The sequence below is a fragment of the Eleutherodactylus coqui genome, chromosome 9 (genome assembly GCF_035609145.1).
Source record: "Eleutherodactylus coqui strain aEleCoq1 chromosome 9, aEleCoq1.hap1, whole genome shotgun sequence".
NCBI classification, from domain to species: Eukaryota; Metazoa; Chordata; class Amphibia; order Anura; family Eleutherodactylidae; genus Eleutherodactylus; species Eleutherodactylus coqui.
In genome coordinates this window covers 147,229,406-147,254,016 of record NC_089845.1, presented here as the reverse complement: position 1 = coordinate 147,254,016, position 24,611 = coordinate 147,229,406, and the positions used below count along the sequence as shown (strand labels likewise).

At 47.3% G+C, this 24,611-nt stretch overlaps 1 protein-coding gene across 1 annotated transcript in view; it reads right to left on the bottom strand.

Moving 5' to 3' along the window:
* Positions 1-23,756, bottom strand: part of ZC2HC1A (zinc finger C2HC-type containing 1A) — a 69,558-nt gene extending 45,802 nt beyond the window's left edge. The window contains exons 1-3 of the mRNA XM_066578604.1: positions 23,604-23,756; positions 5,140-5,207; positions 1,760-1,876 (exon numbers count right to left, since the gene is read on the bottom strand). Coding sequence (XP_066434701.1) covers positions 1,760-1,876; positions 5,140-5,207; positions 23,604-23,619 — 201 coding nt within the window. The 5' untranslated portion in view covers positions 23,620-23,756. The remainder of the gene's footprint in view (positions 1-1,759; positions 1,877-5,139; positions 5,208-23,603) is intronic.
* Positions 23,757-24,611: the final 855 nt, after the last annotated feature.

Here is a 24,611-nt window from a genome sequence, read left to right as displayed (position 1 = left end):
TTCCATTGTCAAAAAAAAACAAAACAAAACAAAAAAAAATAAAAATAAACCTAAACTATTTTTTATTCCACCGGTGACACGGCCGCACGGGAGCTTACCTTTTACAGAATGTGTTTTTCACTGGTATTACTTAACATGACGTTGAATGCATTGAAAAACTCTTACAAATGTTTAAGCGGGGCAAAATGGAAATAAAAAACACAACTGCGCCATTTTGGGGTGATTATGTTTATATGCCATTCACGGTGCAGTAAAAACTACACATTACCTTTATTCTGTGGGGCGGCACAATTACAGCCATTCCGAATTTACTTTTTTTTTTTTTTTTTTTTAAAGATATTCAATTTTTTTTTAGTAGTAACTACATTAAAAAAAAACTGTTGCCTTCAACATCTTTTAACCCCCATAGATGTCTAATTTTTTTCTGTCAATGGGCTTGTGTGAGGTCTCATTTTTGTTTGAACTGATTGCTAGTTTTTATTCCGATGATTTTAGGGTGCATGCAGCTTTTTTATCACTTTTTACTCAAACTTTTTTTTTTGGAGGAAGATGACCAAAAGATTACCAAAAAAAAGTTAAATTCTTGAAAGGAGAATTTTTTTCTGACGGCATTCACCATGCAGGATTAATAATGTAATATTTTAAAATATTGGTATTTTATGGATGCAGTGGTACCAATTTTTACCTTTTTTTTTTTACTTTTAGTACTCCCCCCCCCCCCCCTAATAATTAAACAGTCTTTATTTTACTTAATTCTATAGTTTCTTAACCCCCACAGGGGACTTGAACTTGCGATCATTTGTTCGCTTATACAACGTAATGCAATACTATAATATTGCATTATACTGTATTTTGCCCAGCATCCTATTTAGACATGCCATTGGCACGTTTTAAAAGGCAATTACTCATGGCAGACCTGGAGGCTTTCCGAAAGCCTCAAGCTGCCATGACACATGGACAGGACTCTTCATCATGGGAGGACCGTTCGAAACATATCAAGGCCTTGCAAGGAGCTCAGAAGGATTTCTTTTTCTGTATCATAGAAGCACAAAGGGGCCAACCAAGAATAGAAAAGGGGAGTTTGCTTCTTTACTTTACGTTTTATATCTGGTATTGTAGCTCAGCCATATTAACATGGGCGAGTCTGACTGTAAAGGGGTTGTACTAAGATTACAAGTTATCTCTATGTACAGGGTAGGAAATAACTCGGTGTCACTGCTGAGACCCTTGCCGATCTTAAGAACAGGGGGTCCTGTTACTGCAGTGGTCGCTCCTACCGCCCCCACCCTACCCCACCCCTCCTACAGCGATATAAGAATGAATGGAGTGCTGGCTGGGCGTACCCAGTTGGCGCTCCATTAATTTCAGTGGAGCTGATGGAAATACCCAGTTGTTTGCCACTAGGCTATTTCTGCAGTCCCACTGAAAGTGAATGGAGCGTTAGCGTACTTGTGTGACCGGCGCTCCCTTCAGTCTCCTCCTCACTGCAGGGATGGGGGTCAGTAACCCCAAAGTGTGGAGGATAGGGGACATGGGGCCCCCATTATCTTGGTACTCTTTAAACACCGCACACAGCCTATGAGTAGGAATGGCACTAATGCAAGTCACTCTCTCCAAGACTCCCTGCAGACTTATGTAAGACCTCGAATCGTCGTGACGTCAAACCCCGTTTTATACCTTATGTGGCACCCCAATGGTTGGAGGGTGAATGCCCCTGGCGCCGGGTATTTTAGGAGCGCTGCATTTCTTCTTTACTTACCCTTGACTTTATGGGTTTGACAACGGAAATATCTGTTCCTTCTGCTCGCTGTCTGCTGGAGTCAAACACTTTCCTCCTCTTCGCCAAGGCTTTTTGGCATATGGTAACATGCTTTTTCTAAAACAATAAAACAAAAATGTGTATTATAAAGCTAAACTTCTGTTTAATGAATAGTAAAACCTAAACTGGCAAATTGCTACAGGTTGTACAGGCCATGGAAATCCCTGGCCAGAAGAGATGATGAAGACCAGTGTCGGGGATCGGGGAGAAGATGCAGCGGAGCCGGACAGCGCTTCTTACGTGATGTATTCTTTTTATTTTCCTGCAGCTAGGACTGATTTTCGGGGTAGGGCTTATATTTCAACGCTGCAGTGCCACAAAATCGCAGTAACGCCACGAGAAAATGCAGCAATATCCCACAGACCACTGATTTTCTCGCGCCGCTATCATATCACCCGTGTTTTTTTTTTTACAAGGACTGATGGTCCGCATGAAAAAGCTCATCACATGTCCTATTCTTGTCCGTACCACGGATCAGATTTAGGACATGCAAATAGAAGTCAACGTGCGGACTTTACCGTTTCAGCGCAGTCACTCCGATGCCCCCCATCAGTTTCTGTTTTAGACTGCTGCCACGATGTCACATCCACAAAACGTGTAGCCAATGGCTGGCCTCATTGGTGTAGAGCAAGAGACAACTGAGCCCCGTGATTGGATGCTAGCTATCCTGACATGTCTGACACCGTCCAATCAGTGCGAGGCTGTAGGAACACAACTTATTAACGGGAACTTTCCAGTTGTCAATTTATATATATATAATCTCTAGCAGGAATAACAGAGGAACGGCAGAATGCAGAGTTGTAATGAAAGGGCGCCTCAGAAGAGTTATTTTATGGGGAATCCGAATATTTACTAGAAGAGACAAGTCAGGGAAGATGACAGGTGCAGAACTGAGCCGACAGTCAGACTGTCGGGATTACCAGATGCTACTTTATGGAATGTATATGGGCACATACAGCCGCTCCGCTATGATTTATACTGCAGGCTTCATTATTAAGGATTCTAGTTACAGGGCACCAATTATGCAGCGACTCAAGAGCATACAATGCATGGCCAGACGCCGCGCCAGACACAGGAACATACAAGTATAACTGCCTGGACTGGCACCATATTGCAAACCGTTCAGGCCTGATGCCATCTCATCTTGGTCATTGTGCAGCCCACTGCGCCCCTTCTACAGACTGCTGGGATGATAAACCTAGGGGCCAAGGTGCCGGTTGTTCATAGTCTGTACTGACACCAATGCCTTTAAGAGCAAATCAAGATGCAGTGAAGCCTTATGAAGTGGTTGTCATACTGTATCTGAAAGCAGTCCTAACTGCAAGGGGTCATTGGAGTGTTTGAAGTTCCTGGACCCCAGCAGGGAACATCTAGTATTATGGCATGGCAATTTTCTGCCAGTGCCTCTCCACTCTGGAGATGTCTGGTGGGTGATGTTTTAACTTGTGGAGACTACCAAGTTGGCATAGGAAGCCAAGCATGGGAAAAAAAGGTATGCAAATTAGCTCTCCTTCCAGCATAAAGGCCTAACCAGAATTTTCTTTTAGGGGTCTTTTCCTTGTGGAGAAAATTTTGATTTGACTTATATCCTTAGTCATGTTGCAAGGCCTGTCTAAGGATCAGACATTGACTTACAGAATATCTACTCTACTAAAGGTGGTAGAACCTTTTTTTCCCAGGAAGCATTGCTTGGCTCTGTTTGCCAACTTGGTACTCTCCACAAGTTAAAACAGTACCCCCCCCAGACTTACTTTCCATAGCTGGCACGGGGGAACTATTGTAACGTGTGAAGAGTGCCAAGTTGGAACAGGGAGCCAAGCCATGCTCCCTGGGAAAAAAGTTATGCTTTCATCTACCCCGGGAGCGATGGAACCGTTAGTCTTTGATGAAATATTATAGAAGTTTAGAAGAGGGCAGGTTTGGATTGCTTTCTCCACCTTGACAGGGCATGTGAAGCAATATTCATGGTAGGATCGACAGCCTTCGCATGCAAACTGAGGGTCTGATAATAAAGTCCGGGAGAGGGGTCTACGGCAGGAGATGGAGTTTAATAAATCATGCATGGTGCGACCAGGACGCTCTAAGTGCACGCGGGCACTTCTGATGCCTTCATTTCTAGCAAGCTGAACTCATGTATTAATAAACAACTCTTTATATTTCCAATAAAAGACTCATTCATAACTCTGAAAGCAAAAAGGCCAGGAGAAAATACTACCTATATCACACTCTATACGCCAGCCCCTCGTAATGGAATTTCAGTTCCAGTCATTGCTTACCCGTGCCAAAAGCAAATTAAAGTAGATCACTGATAACGGGTGACCGTTCTTTCCCAACTTGCGTTGCTACAACAGAAAAGCCCTTTACCTTCTCAATGGGAAGACTTGAACTGAAAACCGCCTCCTGCTTGCTACTTTTTTGCTTTCCTATCTATGATGCCATGATGCAATGAAGTAGAGCTATATAGTACACTATGTAACAGGCACACTGCATTTGATCTGCCTGCAGGTAGATATGACACATGCTATAAATGTGTCAGAGCTCCAAAATAGAAGTAGTAAATGAAAAAAAAAAAGCTGTAGACCCCACTTTATATCCTACTTACCAAATCAGCAAGAAACGTTTCACAGGGGCTGGACAAAAATATAGAAACACCGTACAAAATGCTTGGCTGAGAGCTTTCCTGCCAAATTTGTGTTTAACTTCACCTCTTGCCCTGCTCTGGGTGCTTTTGGGAGACAGCTGGTAACAGCAGCCAAGTGGCTCAAACCCCTGACCAATCGACCCTTGTTGCTCAGGCAGATGTTCACTTCTGCCCGGCGGCATCTGCGTCATATTACCTCCACTAAAGTTACATGGGATTATAAATTGTATTTCAATAAGACATGTAGAGACTGATTGTAAGGCATGCATTTCGTATGGGGTTTCCAGATTTTTGTCCACCCCTTGTATGTTTCTTATACAGAATGGGGAAGATTTATCAGGAGTGGCACACGCAAAAAATTGAGAAGTAACCATAGTAACAAGTCATGTTACAGCACTTATTGTTAAAATGCACTCAACTGCACTTTTTCTTTGCACCAATGTTAATAAATTGTCGCCATTAATGAAGATTTATCAAACTGAGTCAAAGGAAAAGCACAGGAGCGTTCTGATGACCAGGTTCCGGCTCACATTTTCACAGGCCTTTTTGGAAAATGAAAGCTCCAAATTTGATATATTGCTCCTATTATGTCCCAATTATATGACAGCCCCTTTATGTAGTATACTAGCTTTCCACACAGCAAAAGACGTCATACGCCTGCGCTTCATTTCATACCTACCAAAGTAGCCGGAAGAAAAGTTCTACCACAGATTTTGCAAGGCCGGAGGTCATCAGGGGAAATGATCTCTGGAAAATAGAGATTGCAGAATAAAATACACAGTTCAACAAATACATCGCATCATACAACATGACAGCCGCCCACCTACAGAGCGGTCTTAGGGTCTGCCCCCTTTCCTGGCCAACAGTTTGTACAGAGTATTAGCTGGTCATATATATATATATATATATATATATATATATATATATATATATATATATATATATATATATATATATATACATATACATATATACATATACATACACACACACACACACGCGTCTAAGGGTGGCTTCACATGAGTGTGTTTTTGTGCATACATAGGTGCGTACATAAGTGTGCACCCATGTACATGCAAAACCACGCGTGAATGCAGGTCCATGCATTGCTTTCAATGGAGCAGCGGCTGCTGCCAGTGGTTCCATTGAAAACAATGCTCTGCCGGCCCCCTGCATTCTTTTTCAGGGAAGAGCTTTACATATAAGATGTTTCCTTCATCCCCGCTAGTTAAAAGAATTCCCTGCTGCTACATCAGCCACATCCTTGACAGATGCAGCAGAGGAATTCTTCAATTCTCTACCGCAGCTGTCACACATGTCAGCTGCGGTAGAGGATTCTGCTGCCGGAAATTGATTTCAGAGAAGGGCTTTAAATATAAGCCCTTCCCTGAAAATCAAGTAAAAGTGGTTTAAAAAACCCACAAAAAAACCCACTTACGTCCCTTTAGCTGCCGGGGCTCAGCCGCGTCTTCTCCTCGCTGTCCCCGGCTCTCTAGTACTGATCTATTTAAAATCCCTGCCTACTGCATGAGCCGTTTGTGATTGGCTGACATGCTTAGCCAATCACAGGCAGCTCTCACCCGTCATTCATTCGGCGAGAGCTGCCTGTGATTGGCTGAGCACCTCAGCCAATCACAAGCAGCTCTTTCAGCAGGCGGGGATTTTAAATCCCCACCTCCTGATAGATCAGCACCACAGAGCAGGGGACAGCAGGAAAAGACTTATATTTAAAGCCCTTCCCTGAAATCAATTGATGGGGTGCCAGCAGCAGAATCCTCTACCGCAGGATTATATATATTTATTTATTTACACTAAAATTTTTCTTTTCCAGGGAAGGGCTTTTATGTAAAGCCCTTCCGCGAAAAAGAATGCAGGGGCCGCGACTCCATTGAAAACAATTTGTGCATTCCCTATGGTGCACACATGTCCTATCTTTGCAGGCACACACTTGTAAAGCACAGACATGTGCACACACTATAGGGAATGCATTGGGGCTAATAGATGCGTGTTTTTGTGTGGGCATATGCTCGCTCAAAATACACGCTCCTCTGAAGCCACCCTCAATCCCATTCCACCCAGGAATTCCATAAAGTGCCCAGAAATGTGCCTCTTTCATATGGTTAAGGCCTCTTGTCCACAGGCGGATCGGATTCCGCATGCAGGAGACCACAGCAGAATCCCACCCTGCCCACGGCAGAGGACACTGCTTACCTGTCCGGCTTTTCTGCGTACCTGTCCAGGTCTTCACTGCAGATGTGTGCAGAAGCGCCGGCCACAAAACAAATCTGCATGCTTTTAATTCATGTGCGGACGCCCATGCTTCCCTATGGGCGGCCTGATTTGCGCATCTGCTGCAAATTAGATCCGCCCATGGACACCTAAGGCCCCATGTCCACGGCGCATGCGGATTTCCGCAGCGGAAGACCTGCATGTCAGCGCGGATATCATTTTTAAATGCTTGCCGGTGATCACGGATGCAATTTTTTTTCCACGCGAATGCACTGCGGATTGTCCGAGCGGAGAAAAATAAATCGCAAGCCCACAAAGTGCCTGCCTTCCCCCTCCTCCCTGTCTGGCCTCCAAGCAACCCGAGAGGTATCCGCCTACAAATCTGCAATGCATCCACAATTGAATTGCAGATGCATTGCGGATCACTCGCTTCCACAGAGATCAATGGAGCTCATCCACACAGAATCCGCGGTAAAATGGAGCACGCTGCGATCTTTGTTCTCTGCGTGGCATCCGCAAATCAAATCCACAAGTGTTAAATGAAGTGCGGGCCGCCCCATGCTTCCCTATGGGTGGCTTGAACTGCGGATCGTCAGTGTGGGTGTCCTGCGCAGATTCCGCAGAATTACATGCTCCTCCCCTGATGACATGACAGTGATGTCATCACAGGTCCTATTCCATAGCAACTGGGGCCGCGGGGGTTGCATATATCTATATTCCATAACACTTCTGCTTGATTCACAACCTGATTGGTTGTTTGGGTTGGCTGATTGGTTGATTAAGCCAACCCAAACAACCAATCACTGTGAATCAGCCAACCCAAACAACCAATCATTGTGATTCACAGTGATTGGTTGTTTGGGTTGAATCGAGCAGAAGTGTTGTGGAATATAAATATATGTGCGGGGGTTTGTAGGAGATGCATAACTCACTCAGGATGACCTCCAGATGAAGGACCTGTGATGACGTCACCGTCATGTGATTGGTGGCGGATCATGTAACTCACTCACTTGGGATGAAGGACCTTTGATGAGGTCACCGTGATATGATCAGGGGCGGAGCATGTAACTCACTAATTCTTGGTCTGCCCCATGTCATATGGAGTGAGTTACATACTCCGCCCCTAATCACATGACGGTGACGTCATTACAGGGTCCTTCATCCGGAGGTCATCCCGAGTGAGTTATACATCCCCAATAAACCCCACAGCCACAGTTGCTATGAAATAGGACCTGTGATGATGTCACAGTTATCTGATCAAGGGCGGAGCATGTAACTCACTGACTTAAATCGAAGGACCTTTAATGACGTCACCGTCATGTGATCTGGGGCGGGGTATGTAACTTAATCACGCACAGACGGACAAGTTGTTGTTAGTAGTTTGATTACTTAAAAAATGCTTCCTGTTGCTAAATTTGGACACCAATGCCTTTGACTTTCCCATTGATGGAGATGAGTCGAGGCTTGTTTTTCATAGGATAATCTGTGCTTTTTACTGGTACCGTTTTTGAGTAGAAATGAGTTTTTAACCCCTTAGGCTTATGGTCTTTCTCTACCCCCCACCCCACCCCATTTTCAGTTTTTCCTCCCCCTTTTAAAAAAATAATAACTGTATTATTTATCCATCAACGTAGCCATCTGAGAGCTTGATTTTCGAAAGGATAGTTGTATTTTCACAGGCATGCTTACATAGGCAATCTGCAATAGCAGCCCTAGGGGCCACGGCGACTGAACGGCACCCCAATATCTCATTTCAATGCTGTAGTCAGAATTGACTGCAGCTTTTAAAGGGGTAATAGTCATGATCAGCATAAGTGCTGATCACTGTTGCTGCGGGCAGGTGTCAACTTTGAATGTTAGCGGACACCCGCATTCGACAAACCCCGAACCTCTATAACCTCCACGTGACTGTACGGTAAAAAACATTTTTTAATCCCTACCCCTCTCACTTGAACACACTCTGGAGGTCTACCCTGTGTATTGCAGCTATGTCTCTACAGTGCAGCCTTCTGTCTGATACTTATCAGGCACCATCTTGATGGTGAGCTATTTTGATTTCAGCCAGGACTTGAACCTGTCTCCCATGTCAAAGGCAGAATTCATGGCCAATGCATAAAAGCAAGTTCTTCTGACCATCCATATATTTAACAACCAATTTGAGAGCTTTCCAACTTGAAAAACTGGCAACAGTGGGATTTGAACCAACACCTCCAAAGAGACTGGAGCCTTAATGCAGCGCCTTAGACCGCTTGGCTATGCTACCACACTTATTCCACACTGCATCAGTACAGCATTTGCTAGAGGTTATACTATTTCTGCTTGCTGGGGGGGACAGATTAATTATCATTAGCTGCTATATTCACTTAAATAAGCTACAGACCATAAGTATACAGTTAGGAGGATGAGCTGCGATCTCCTCTATTATTACTGTGAGGCAGGGAGCTGTGAGATCATCATCAATAACCGTGATAGGAATGTCTGCATCCTCCTCTTGGGAGTTTCTGTGGTAGATCCATGTAACAGCATCACACAAATGGTGATCAGGAGACCGAGAGTAGGGGTCCAGCTGCTGTGACCCCTACTGAACACGCGAATGGGGGTCTTGAGATTCCCCAGACGAATACAGTGCACTGCCACTCCACGCATCTCTATGGGAGTGCCAAGGATAGATGAGCACTTGTACTTAAAACATGAGCAAACGGAGAAATTTGGTACGTGATAAATACATATAGTATATGAAGGTAGGCAGATATTTTTCATATAATCTACAGAAGAGAACTGAATTGCTTCTCTCCGACACACAAACTACAGTAATGTAACATTGTGGCCGCATAGAATTAATTTCATGGCCGCACAGCAATTTATCTAGGGCTCACATGGCCAACACAAGGTCCGCGAGCCGAATCCGGCCAACCGCTTCATTGTATGTGGCCAGCCAGCCAGCCATACATCAATATACCAGAAACTGTACTCACCCAAGCTGCAGCTGCGGCCCGGCGGTGGCAGCCACTGCCGAGCCTGTGACCGCTGCCCTCTCACCTTGGTGCAAACACCGGCAACGCTGTGCAGAAGGCCGGACCGATACTGTAGATGGTGTAAGTGTAAAGCCTGTAGGGATGCTGCCCAGCCAAAGGCCTGTAGGGGGGTTGTTGTTGACCTCTGGCCGGGCAACATCCCTGGGACAACTATGGGGGTCACTGTTACTACTGAGGCCATTATGGGCGACCCGATTATTCTGAAATTGGTCCATAGTGCATCCCGCCATTTTGTTGAAGCCCACAGCGATCTCACTTTCTTTAAAGTAACTGGTACAGAACAAGTCAGGGAAAGACCAGCTCATCAACCATAGAGTAATGAAAGCCCCATGTTCAGACCCCCAGAAAGCTTCAAAAAAACTCCTGCTGCGGGAAGATTCCTGCGTTTTGAGGCAGACCTGCGATAGAACCTTCGGCCGGAGGCTCCATTGTAGACACAAAATCAGCCTTAGTTTTTTTTTTTAATCTTTCATGCCGTCTGGTGCCAATACATACGATTTAGTCCGAATGCACAGGGCCGTATTTGCATTGTGGAATCCGGAGCGGGCATTCGCTTCCGTATCCTGCAGCAAATAATGCCCATAGCATGCTATGTAAAATCGTTTTTGCCTGCCCACGAGCAAAAATCAACTGTGATTTTCCGCTCGAGGGGCAAAATCACGGCATGTCCTATTTTGGTGCGGGCCTCACAACGACAGCTTCCATTGAAATCAATGCAAGCCGTCCGTCCTGCGGCCCTTCCGCAGTGAGCAGTGCACACGGGCCGCGGGATCTGCGACATTGCCTAGTGACGACCAGCACATCCACAGTCCAGAAGCCGCCTGCACACGAACACAGCAGACAGGTACATGGTGGTTACCGCCGGGGCAAAAGATTGGATTCTGCTGCGAGATCTCGCAGCCGGAATCAGACCCGTTCGTGTGCAGGCGGCATTATAGTTAAACCTCATATTTAGACTTGCTTTACAAATGTTGCTACGTATATGTGCTTTGCATTGTTATACACATGTTGCTACAATGATTCATTGGTGATGAGTGATGGTTGATGCTTGTTGGAAGTGACTCTTCTCGGTTAGGTCATGTCTGTCTATGTAATTCATGCTATGATTAAGGCTCTTGGTAGCAGAAACGTGTCAACAGTGTTAATGTGGCGCACAATCCCTCCCTCCTTTATGAGGTTGCAGTAAAGCATTTTACGGTGTTGGATCACCTCTACATTGTCCTCTTGATACATGGAGATCCCATAAAGGTCTACGATGGGAATACCCATATACATTTCTTGTTACTTTTGGACCGACCGACCTCCTGTAGTTCCCTTCTCTTTCTCCAGCCACTTGATTTTACACTCCGTTATTTCTTACATTTTTGCTTAGTTTTAGCTGTTTCCCCTACGGATGTTAAACAGCCATAACAATGACCTCACTCATATGAAACTTTCTTTCCATGGGATATATTTTCCAGTTACATGTGAACTGCAGACCTCCCAGCAAACAACTCTTATTTTGTGTTCTGCACTGTATATTATATAACTGTGTTTATCTGTCCATAGATGTCACTGCCAAGAGTTCCATGTCTATGATCTGGATTGATTTCAGTCTGATCCCATTGTTGTCCTTGAGTCTGACGTCCTCCACAGAAGGCTGAGCCAAACACTAGGGCAACCTCTGTCTATATGCTCTATTGGGGAATCTATATCATGGGAGGGGGGTCCAGCTTAGGGATAAGACTGTCAAGGTGGTGAGGGTGATCAATGAGTGGAACAGGTTGCCACAGGAGGTGGGGAGTTCTCCTTCAATGGAAGTGTTCAAACAAAGGCTAGACAAATATCTGTCTGTGATGATTTGGTGATCCTGCACTGAGCAGGGGGTTGGACCCGATGACCAGGAGGTCCCTTCCAACTCTACCAGTCTATGATTCAATTCTGGTTCAAATGATGAAATGGGTAGAAATGTTTCCTTTTTGGCAGATATTCAGTTCATACCATGTAAAATATTGCTGTTTGAGAAGCATCATGTTAGTGCAACGGAACAGACAAGTCTTAGAGCGTGTTCACATCTGCATGCTGCTCCATTTCATCTGGGTAAATTTCAGGCTGCACTCTGGATCCGGACTAACCCCATTATAGTCAATGATGTCCTTCTGCCACTGTTCGTGCAACTGAAATTATACCGCAGCCTGGAAGGAGTTGTGAATGTGATCTTTTTTATAATGGGGATGATTTTATTATTTGTTTACCATCTATGTCCCCCATAATGTCATATAAGACCTCTGGGGGGCATTAACTTTTTTTTTTTTTTTGACACTTTCCCACTGTAACTGAGGCATGCATAGGAGCCCCAGTTACAGGGAAAACATCCCCTGTAGTGACATTAGTCACTGGCAGAGCTGATCAGGACTTGCAAGGACCCTGCAGCTCTGCTGCAACAGGGGATCCTGGTGGCCATATGACCGCCGGCTCGCATAGTGGAAGAAACACTCTTTAGTACATAGAACTCGTTGAGTGCTGTGTACTAAAGAAAGGAGATGTTTAAAACTGCTTCTCCCTTCTCCTTCAATTTCTTAGCAATTTCTTAGCTGTGACTAGCTGTGACTAACAGCTGACAACCTGACCTGCTTCTGAGTGATTGCAGAAGCAGGGGCTTAAATCCCGCACCATATTTTTTTACTATCGGCCAGGATTAAGCCCAGGACCAAGCACCGTATATTTACCACACTTGGTGCTTAAGGGGTTAAATACTAAGAATAAACTTCTGGATTCTACATAGAAAAGTAAGTCAACAGCAAAAAAACTTGATTCTCCTCTAAATATTCACAAGAAGCTTTAAACCAATATTAGGCCACTGTACAATATTAGGAATTAAAAAAACCTGAAGGAGACCGCTTCCCTTTAATAAACTATGTAGTTTAATTGCTTCATCCTGTTTTGTGCAGTGACTTAACCCCATCGGTGATGTGTAATGGTTAATGCCTGTTGGAAGGGTCTGTTCTCGGTGACGTCACATCTGTCTATGTATTTAATTGTTGCGTTTCCATTCTGGTATGCTATGATTAAGGCTCTTAGTAGCCAAAACGCGCGAGTGGTTTTAATGTTGCACACAATCCTTCTTTCTTTTATGGGGTTACAATAAAGTTTTTTGTATTTTATGGTGCTGGATGTCCTAAACATTTTACTTCTTGGTTCCCAACTGGCACCTGGCCTGTAGTCTTTTTCCACATATGCCCTACTGACTACGTCAAGCTGAACTTACCTTTGCTTGCATTCAATACAATCTTATGGGCCTCTAGGAGACTCGAAAGAATACAGGTTGAGTCACTCCCCTACACTTCAATGGAGAGGACTAAGAACAAGTGTGGCCAACTCTCCACTGAGATGTGTAAAGAATGTGATCATAGACCAGGGGTCACATATCTCCATTCTACCGATTGGCGAGGGTCCCAAATGTAGGATCCACACCTATCAAACACATACGACAAATCCAAAGGGTATGCAATAAAGGTCTACGGTAAGATGGCAATAATCATTTATAGTAGGGTACCATCATAAAAAGTTGTCTGAAAGATTCCCAACGAACAACAGACTACAGCCAGTTCCTGGACTGCAATCTGAAATACTAGGCTACTCGACCTTCCCAGAATCCTGAAAAAGCAAATCTAATTATTAAGCTGTGCCTGTGGCACCTCTCAAAAGAACATCTGCAGAAATTCAATATAGTGCAATACTCCGGCATTGCAGTGTATTGTATAAGTAATTAAAAGCATGGCAGTTCAAGTCTCCTATGGGGACTTAAAAAAACATTTTAAAAAGTTGAATATAGAAGATATTTTAAATTACAAAAAATAAAAATCTTAAAATACAAAAAATCCTTTCCCCATTAAAAAAAAGAACACAAAACCAAAAAATATATAATATCAACACGTCCATAAAAGTCTGATCTATTAAAATGATATATTATTTATCCCACTTGGTGAATGCCCTCAGAAAAATAAAACACACAAAATAAAACACACAATTGTGCTTATTTGCTCACCAAAGAAAAAAAACATTAATCAAAAAGTTATATGTACTCCAAAATAGTGTCAATAAAAACTGCAGGTTGTCCAGCAAAAAGGAAGCCTTCACAGAAGCCCATTGACAGAAAAATAAAAACGTTATGGTGGTCAGAAAATGGGTATAAAAGGGCTTAAAGATTTTTTTTATTTTTTTTTTAAAGTATGGTAGTAAAAGAAACAAAAAAAATCTATAAAACTGGATTTGCTGTAATTGTACTGATTCATAGAATAAACTAAACATGCCATTTTTGACACACTGTACATCAAAAAGTCCAGGAGCAGCAAGTAGGTGCAAATAACTACATCCTCGTATATCAAGGATGTTACTTTATTGCCGCATGGTGGCTGCCATAAAAACAAGAAACCCCCAAAAATGGTGAAATTTCAATTTCATCCCACTTAGAAGTTTATAAAAGATTTTCAGTATATTATAGAATACATTAAAAACCATCATTGAAAAAAAATACAATTTGCCCCACACAAAACAAACGCCTCAGATGGCTAAGGTTGGTGGAAACTAAGGAATTTATGGTTTATTTAAAAGCAAAGCGGGGGTACAAATATGGAGAAAAAAATAGCCACATCTTTACCCGCTTCAGGACCACCGAACGTCTACAAACATCCTGGGGTCCTGAAGTGTGTATGGCATGGGCTCGGGAGGTAAGTATCTTTTACCCCCCAGCAAGCTGGGTACTCATTTTACCGACCTCAGAAAGCTGAGTCGACCTTGAGCCGGCTAGCTGAACCAAGCAGAGATTGAACCCGCAACCTTCAGGTCCTGAGCGAGAGCTTACGACTGCATTTCTGCTGCTTTAACACTCTGTGCCACACGCTAAAAGTGAGGCAGTTGCATTTTTTTCTTTTTACATTTCTACCCACTTAAAAAGTTTGAAAACTTTTTCCTTACATTTTATGGTACATTAAACGGAACCATTAAAAAATACAAATTTGTCCCGCAAATAACAAGCCCTTATATGGCCATGGCAACGGAAAAACTTAAAAAGTAGGTGGGGGCAAAAAACTAAAGAAAAAAAAAAGTGATAAATCTCTGGTCCTAAAATGGTTAACGGGATTCTGTCATCAGGCTCCAACCATGGGCAGCATGAACCAAGTCGGGGAAGCCCGTTGCCCCTAGGGGTATTTTATTCTGAAACGCTGCGGCTTGCTTCGGGCAGCCTGAATCTGATGATAGAATGCCTTGAAGGGGGATAAAGCAGCAGCTAGGGGGATGAGATTTTAAAAAATGTCATCCACATGCTGGCGAAAAAACTTGCACGTATTTCGCAATCTGTGGCGCATCCGCAGTCTTCCTGCAGTGAAACCAGGCAGCAAACCTGCCTTGTGGGAACACGCCCTAATGGTGGTCCTACTGGTTCTCACTCAGGCCTCATGCGGATGCATTGCGGATCGTTTGCTTCCATAGAGATCGATCATTCAAAAAATTGTTCAAATCAGTGAAAATGAATGATAATTGTTTAGTCTAAAGAAGAGCCAATGACCAGAGGAGAATCGTTCGCTTCTTGCTCCTCGTTCATTTTAGGTAGGCATAACAATCAGCGTTGGCGCGTTCGCTTGTCGCATCGTTAAAACAGCGCTTGTTCAGTCTTTCGCATTCGCTAATGTGAAAGACTGAGGCCTCATGTCCACGGGGAAAATCAGGCCCGCTACGGATTCTCCATGGAGAATCCGTAGCGGGTTCCTCCTGCCCCGCGGACATGGGGCCTAAAAATAAGAATAAACTCACCTCTCGCCCGCTCCGGTTCTTCCCTTCGCCGCGGCTCCATCTTCTCTGCGTCGCGGCCGGATCTTCCTTCTTCAGCCCGGCGGATGCGCAGGGCACGTCGGTAACATGCCCCGCGCATGCACCGGCCCGAAGAAAAAAGATCCGGCCGCGATGGAGAGAAGATGGAGCCGCGGCGAAGGGAAGAACCGGAGCGGGTGAGTAAATTTTTGATTTTTGTCTCCCGCGGATCCGGACGGCTTCCATAGGCTTCAACAGAAGCCCGCGGGAGCCGTCCCCGCGGGAGACCCGCATGAAAATGGAGCATGGTCCAGATTTTTTCATGCTCCATTTTTTTAAAAATCCCCTTTATTGACCATCCGCGGGTATTTATCTACCCGCGGGTGGTCAATGCATCCCTATGGGATGCGGATCCGCGGGCGGGAGAAGAGTTAAAATCCACTGCGGATTTTAATTCTTCTTTTGCCCGTGGACATGAGGCCTGAACGATTCTCACTGAGCGAGTCAACGATGAATCTGACTGTTTAAACAGGCTGCGCGAGAGCGAACGGCTGACATCACGTGCTCGCTGGCTCATGCAAACGAAAATTGACTTGAGTGTCACAAAACTTAAAAAGGAGTTTTCAGAGATTTAAAAAAAAAAAAAAAAAGCCAATAATCACCCCCCCCTCCCCCCAGCTTTCTACAACTTTCGCACTGCACCTTCGTTCTCCCCGCTGTCCCTCTGCTTACTGATTGCATTCATTTGCGGGATGTAGCTGCAGCCAATCACAGAGCTCGGTGGTGACTTTACACTCGCCAACAGACCTGACGGGGTGAACAGAAAGGCTGTGTTGACTGTGGGGGCCCCGGGATGGGCGAGTATAGGCTTATATACTACCACGTTCCCCGAAAATAAGCCCTACCCTTATTTTCAGTGGGGGCTTGAAAATATAAGCCCTCCCCTGAAAATAAACCCTAGCTACTCTACATGAAAAAAAAAAAACCTCACCTAGCAAGTAGCGTCCGGGTCCCTCACACTGGGCTGTGGCACTCCGGCAGGTTTCCGTGCAGTCCTGGATGCTGAGAGAGCATTCTCTTCCTGGTATCGAGGCTTGAATACCCCCTGCCTTAGTTAAGGAACACTGCCTCCAATGATTAGAGCCGCCACTCGAAGAACCAATCACAGCCATTCATTAAATTACATCATTTAATGGCTGTGATTGGTTCTTACAGTGCTGGCTCTGATTGGCTGAGGCGGTGTTCCTTTAACCAATCACAGCAATCTTGCTGGAGGCGGAGTATACAAGCCCTGTTAGTAGGAAGAGAGTGCTCTCTCAGCGTCGAGGACTACAAGGAAGATTACCGGAGGACCGCAACCGAGCGTGAGGGACTTGGACGCCGCCTGCTAGGTGACTATTAACACACTCCCCGAAGGTAAGACACCGTGCCTCTTTTGGGGCAGGTCTCTCTCAGCGTCGAGGACTACAAGGAAGATTACCGGAGGACCGCAACCGAGCGTGAGGGACTTGGACGCCGCCTGCTAGGTGAGTATTAACACACTCCCCGAAGGTAAGACACCGTGCCTCTTTTGGGGCAGAAATTAATATAAGACAGTGTCTTATTTTCTGGGAAACGCAGTAATTTTGACATGGGCAGTATGAAAAAGAAGTACTGTATATACTCGAGTATAAGCCGAATTTTTCAATGCTGAAAAAGCCCCCCTCGGCTTATACTCGAGTGAGGGACTAGGTAAAAAAAACCGCAATACTCATCTCCCAGCCCGCATCTGTATTCCCGGCGCAATGGTCTCCCCGACGGTGCGGCAAGCTGCTATATAATTCTCCCCGCTGTCAGCTCTCTGCTCGGCTCTGACTTCCTCGGCCGTCAGCACTGTGATTGGATCGAGTGCCAGCCAATCACAGCCGGCACTCGATGAACCAATCACAGCCATTTAGTGATGTCATTCACTGAATGACTGTGAATGATTGAGCGCCGGCTGTGATTAGCTGGTGCTCGATCCAATCACAGCGCTTACTTGCTGACAGCGGGGGAATTCAAAGCCGAGCAGAGAGCTGACAGCGGGGAGAATTACATAGCAGCTTGCCACACCGCTGGGGACACAGACGCCGGCTGGGAGGAGGGTATTGCTTTTTTTTTTTTACCTAGTCTATCAAGGCTTATACTCGAGGCATCTCGTTTTCACATTTTTTGCGGTAAAATTAGGTGCCTTGGCTTACACTCAGGTCGGCTTACACCCGGGTATATTGTATCTAAGAAAAACCCTTTATTAGCACTGCGCAACTCACTGCCATTGTGGAGGCGGGAAGGAATTTTTCCACTCAAAATGGGGTAAATTGGCTTCTGCCTCATTGGTGATTTTTTTTCCTTCCTCTGGATCAACAAGGAGGGGGCAGAAACAGGCTGAACATTGTCTTCTTCCAGCCTAACATATTATGTTACTCTGTATGTTGCTTCTATCTAACGAGTTTCTGATTGGGTGTGAAAATGTCGGGTGAGCTGCACATTTTTAGAAGTTGGTGTTCTATATTTAGTTACATTGGAGTCGAAGTGTTACAAAGTATCCTTTTATCAGCCTGTAAGCCTGAACGGTAACCCACTCCCCGCACGTCCTTCGCTAGAGGTGACCTCCGCAGCAGATTCTCAGCTGTCCCTCTGGATGCTCTTCACAAGGAACTAACAAGAGAGCGATCGTTAGCGGACCACCGATGGGTCATTACAGCGGGGTCACACGTATTCCCAGCATGACGCTTGTAGCAGTCACACAACTGAACACTCCAGATAATGCTGCTTCTATGGCCTCCTTCACACGGGCGACAAAGTCGCACGATTTTACCGCAATGCTAAAAATCAGAAGAATGTGAAGCCCATGCTCTCCTATGGGCTCCTGCGCACATGCGATGTTTTTAGCATGAAACAACCCGACACAAAAACCTTGCGGGTCCCGCTATATACCGTATATACCGGCGTATAAGACGACTTTTGAACCCCGAAAAATCTGCTCTGAAGTCGGGGTTCGTCTTATGCGCCGGTAATACAAAAAAAAAAAGTGTAAAAAAAAAAATCATTACTCACCTCCCCCGGCGTTCTGTCGCGCTCCGGCAGGATGTCGCTCGCTCCTCGTCCCCGGCGCAGCATTGCTTTCTGAATGCGGGGCTTGAAATCCCCGCCTCCAGAAAGCTAATACACACGCCGTCAGCCGGTACAGCTATTCAATGACAGCATTGAATGGCTGCGATTGGCTAAAACACACGTGGCTTCAGCCAATCACACTATTCAATGACATCATTGAATGGCTGTGATTGGCTGAAGGCGCACGTGTGTTAGCAATCACACCCATTCAATGATGCCATTGAATGGCTGTAACTGGCTGACGGCGTGTGTATTAGCTTTCTGGAGGCGGGGATTTCAAGCCCCGCATTCAGAAAGCAATGCTGCGTCGGGGACGAGGAGCGAGCGACATCCTGCCGGAGCGCGACAGAACGCCGGGGGAGGTGAGTAATGATTTTTTTTTTCTCCACTGTAATACCGGTGTATAAGGTGAAAGTTGGGGGGGGTCGTCTTATACGCCCCGTCGCCTTATACGCCGGTATATACGGTACCCGCGATTTGTGAGGTTTTGTAGCCCATGTTTCCCTATGGAGCTTTTCTCTCTGTTGCATCGCACGAAAATGCGATTTTCATGAGGTGCAATGCAACTTTGACAGTAGAAAATCCTACTGTAAAAGCCCTAACCTAAGCCCTAGCTGCAAGGAAAAGAAGAAAAAAAATCATACATCACCTCTCCGGCGTGTCAGCCCGGCCACATCTTCCCCCGGGTCCCCGACAATCTTCTCCTTCATCTCTTCTGCCCGGGGATTGAAGAATCCCCGCCTCCTGGAAGCGCTGGCTGTGATTAGCTGACACTTAGCCAATCACAGCCAGCGCTCAATGAATCAATCACAGCCATTCATCGAGCGCTGGCTGTGATTGGCTAAGAGAAGAAGACAAGTGCCAGGGACCCGGGGGGAAGCTGCAGCGGTGCACCGGACAGCGCTTCTAAGAGATGTAGGTTTTGTTTTTTTTCTGCAGTTGGGGTATATTTTCAGGGTAGGGTCATATATCCGCAGCATATATAAAAACAAACCCCAGGGGCGAGGTCTAACCCAACAATCAGGTTAAAATAGGGAAAAAAACTCCCGAAAATTTCTTTTCTTTATTGTTGATTTTCAATTTCTGTCTCATGTAAAGATATTTGGCGCAGAACAATGCGATGGCTATGATTGGTTCAGCAAACGACGTCTCTGATTACGCAGCTCAGCCAATCACAGCCAGTGCTTCCTGGAGGCGGGGGTTTTGAACCTCCAAACCAGGAAGTGCTGGCTGAAAAAACTACAAGCAAGTCTGCCGCAGCTGCCGAGGAGACGCGTGGCGGAGCAGACAGCGCTTGTTAGGTGATGTATTGTGTTTTTGCCTTTTTTCATGCAGATTGGCCTTATTTTAGGGGTAGGGCTTACATTTCAAGCCCCCCTAAAAAATCCGGCAAAAGGGTGCTACAAAGTTGCACGTCTTAGTAGTGACACAAAATTGCTGCAGGAAAACGCAGCGATATCGCCCAGAACACAGATGCGATATCACTGTCGCCCGTGTGAAAGAGGCCTCGGAGTGAGCAGATCGTCCCCCTTTATGTTCCAGCGGCCATAACTTTTCTATTTTTCATCACATATATCTGTTCGGCCTCTCGTGGTTTCCGGGACGAGATCCAGATGTTATAGAAACCAAATCTGGGTACTCAAAAACGCATTTATTTTTTGCTGGAACAATTGGGGAAAAAATCAATTTCCCGATTATTTTCTGGCGTTGATTTGTATGCTGCCCTCCGGTGGTATAAATATGCCGTCACCTTTATGCTGCGGGCGCTAGGATTATGACAACACACAATTAATTGAGGTTTTATTAGGTTTTCCCACTTTTGCACAATATAAACACGTTCTTCTACAAACACTCCTTGTGTGGCGCCACATGCAGGACCGGCACATTTGTCAGGCGAGCTCCGATCTGGTCCGTTTCTTGTGGGACAGCAGGGAGTTTGTATTGGTACTATTTTGTGGTATATAAAATAATTTAATTATTTTTTATTTCTATTTTGGAGAAATGAGACAAAAAAACAGCAATTTTGGCTTTTTTAAAGTAGAATTTACCATGTTAAATAATGTAATATTTAACTGCACGGCTACGCTACACCAGAGCTGCGCTCCCTGCGCGGCTACGCTACACCAGAGCTGCGCTCCCTGCGCGGCTACGCTACACCAGAGCTGCGCTCCCTGCGCGGCTACGCTACACCAGAGCCGCGCTCCCTGCGCGGCTACGCTACACCAGAGCCGCGCTCCCTGCGCGGCTACGCTACACCAGAGCCGCGCTCCCTGCGCGGCTACGCTACACCAGAGCCGCGCTCCCTGCACGGCTACGCTACACCAGAGCCGCGCTCCCTGTACGGATACGCTACACCAGAGCCGCGCTTACTGCACGGATACGCTACACCAGAGCCGCGCTTACTGCACGGATACGCTACACCAGAGCCGCGCTTACTGCACGGGTACGCTACCAGAGCCGCGCTTACTGCACGGGTACGCTACCAGAGCCGCGCTTACTGCACGGGTACGCTACCAGAGCCGCGCTTACTGCACGGGTACGCTACCAGAGCCGCGCTTACTGCACGGGTACGCTACCAGAGCCGCGCTTACTGCACGGGTACGCTACCAGAGCCGCGCTTACTGCACGGGTACGCTACCAGAGCCGCGCTTACTGCACGGGTACGCTACCAGAGCCGCGCTTACTGCACGGGTACGCTACCAGAGCCGCGCTTACTGCACGGGTACGCTACCAGAGCCGCGCTTACTGCACGGGTACGCTACCAGAGCCGCGCTTACTGCACGGGTACGCTACCAGAGCCGCGCTTACTGCACGGGTACGCTACCAGAGCCGCGCTTACTGCACGGGTACGCTACCAGAGCCGCGCTTACCGCACGGGTACGCTACCAGAGCCGCGCTTACCGCACGGGTACGCTACCAGAGCCGCGCTTACCGCACGGGTACGCTACCAGAGCCGCGCTTACCGCACGGGTACGCTACCAGAGCCGCGCTTACCGCACGGGTACGCTACCAGAGCCGCGCTTACTGCACGGGTACGCTACCAGAGCCGCGCTTACTGCACGGGTACGCTACCAGAGCCGCGCTTACTGCACGGGTACGCTACCAGAGCCGCGCTTACTGCACGGGTACGCTACCAGAGCCACGCTTACTGCACGGGTACGCTACCAGAGCCACGCTTACTGCACGGGTACGCTACCAGAGCCACGCTTACTGCACGGGTACGCTACCAGAGCCACGCTTACTGCACGGGTACGCTACCAGAGCCACGCTTACTGCACGGGTACGCTACCAGAGCCACGCTTACTGCACGGGTACGCTACCAGAGCCACGCTTACTGCACGGGTACGCTACCAGAGCCACGCTTACTGCACGGGTACGCTACCAGAGCCACGCTTACTGCACGGGTACGCTACCAGAGCCACGCTTACTGCACGGGTACGCTACCAGAGCCACGCTTACTGCACGGGTACGCTACCAGAGCCACGCTTACTGCACGGGTACGCTACCAGAGCCACGCTTACTGCACGGGTACGCTACCAGAGCCACGCTTACTGCACGGGTACGCTACCAGAGCCACGCTTACTGCACGGGTACGCTACCAGAGCCACGCTTACTGCACGGGTACGCTACCAGAGCCACGCTTACTGCACGGGTACGCTACCAGAGCCACGCTTACTGCACGGGTACGCTACCAGAGCCACGCTTACTGCACGGGTACGCTACCAGAGCCACGCTTACTGCACGGGTACGCTACCAGAGCCACGCTTACTGCACGGGTACGCTACCAGAGCCACGCTTACTGCACGGGTACGCTACCAGAGCCACGCTTACTGCACGGGTACGCTACCAGAGCCACGCTTACTGCACGGATATGCCACCAGAGCTACCCTTACTACAAGGGTAAGCTAACAGAACTAAGCTTACTGCATGAGTACGCTACCAGAGCCATGCTTCCAGCATGGATACGCTACCAGAGCTACGCTTACTGCATGGATACACTACCAGAACCTAGCTTACTCCATAGATATGGCACCAGAGATACGCTTACTGCATGGATACGCTACCAGAACTACGTTTACTCCCGTAGATACAGTACCAGCACCAAGCTTACTCTATAGATATGGTACCATAACTAAGTTTACTGTATAAATATCCACCAGGTTAAGCTTAGCTCTGGTACCATACGCTACCAGAACTAAGTTTACTTCCGTAGATATGGTACCAGAACTACGTTTACTGGATAGATACGGTACCAGGTTCAGAATCATGTTTACCATACACTCTCAGCTGTGATGCCCCCCTCCACCTTACGCTCCCCCTCTGCTGTGTTAGTGGAGGGAGCAGCGATGCAGTTCTCAGTGGTGCAGAAGGTAAGCACCAGCTACGCTCGCTGCAGCTTTGTGCAAGCGGCTTTATCCGTTTTCCCAGACTAGTCACCCTGCGCCAATCCTGGCTCGAAGTGGCCTGCCGCTGTGACCCACCTGGCATCTCACCGTTCTCCGTGTGCGGGCAACGGCTTCCAGGAAGGGCTGCTGAGGAATAGTGGCGGGTTATTAACAGGGGCAGTTTGGGCAGCCGTGGCCCCCTGCTGCCACCCAAAATACCCCCATTGTAATTCGCCATTGGATTCCATGGATACAGCATCTCTGTGTCAATCCTCGGGTCCTGCCCTGCCTGTAGGGGGCGCTCACACCATCCTTTTAGGATTATGGCCCGGGATACTGGGATGCAGTAGAGATGCCCATTGCTTCGCAGGGCGGGCAGCATCCGTCATGCAGCTCACTGAGTGGCAGCAATCAGTGCCAGCCTGTGCTGGAGCTGTCAGTGCTAGCCGGCCATGTGATCCGGGCCTGCGCTGCCTCTAACGGGGATTACAGAGCAGCATCTTTGTCCGGACGGCTGGCACGGCGGCGGTGCGCCCCTCCTGCCCACAATACTGTAAGACGCCCCTCCTTACCGTCCAGCTCCTCCATGTCGTCTCCGCCACACTCTCCGGCTACCACGGTAACAGACACGCCCGGGTCCCTGGGAGCCCGCACGGTAATTGGCTGCGATGTCACCAGGCACCGAGCACACAACAGTGGGCGTGTCCGGCCGAGGCAACACGTCAGATGGCTTTAAAAGGGGGCGTGTTCTAACGGTCTAAGGGCGTGGTCATGTAGCCTCCAGCATGCATATAGACCTGAGGGAAGGATGCGGCGTCCTGCATGTCTGCCAGTACGTGGGGCGTGTCGACAGCTGTGGTAGGCGTGTTCTGTCTAAAGTGTTGAGCGTCGTCCAATCAGCGGCTGAGGGGTGTGTCATGTTGTTGAAGTGTTCCAGAGTGATCAGCCAATGGGTGGATAGATGGGCGGAACTCTGTGTGTAGCTGTCAAACAGGAGTGCGGGGTGTCCGTAACCCCGGAGTTCTGGGCGTTGGAGCGGGTGAATGAGGGGCGCAGCTGGACGGCAACCCACAGATAGACTGGGGGCAGCAGTGTCACTTCGGTTACATCACGTGATATCAAGGTTTTAAAAAAGAAATTGCAGGCGGGTGATTTTGCGTGAGTTTTTGCGCACGCTTAGAGAATAGAGCTCACTGATTCCAATGGGTTTGTTCTTAATGCCTCTTTTGGGCACGTACAAAAAACACACGAGGACCCGCTGTATTTTCCTGCGCAGTTGCGCACCAAAGGTCACAATAGAAGTCTTTGGGAGGCGCGCAAATGTGTGCGCAAAACCGCGGGGAAAAGAACACATCTGGATGTTATTGGGCTAAAAAGGCTTTTTTCAATCAGTTCAGGGGGGGGGGGGGTGTCCAGCGCGGATATAAACGCGCTCTGCGTGCGCCAAGTAGTACAGTTCTACCCTTTGACAAGCGCGCAAATCCACCTCGTTCACTGCGCAGCGGATCAGGCAAGCGTATTTGCCTTTTAAGTTAGTCTAAAGCCGCACTGAAATGCCTTCACTCTGGCGATAAAATCGC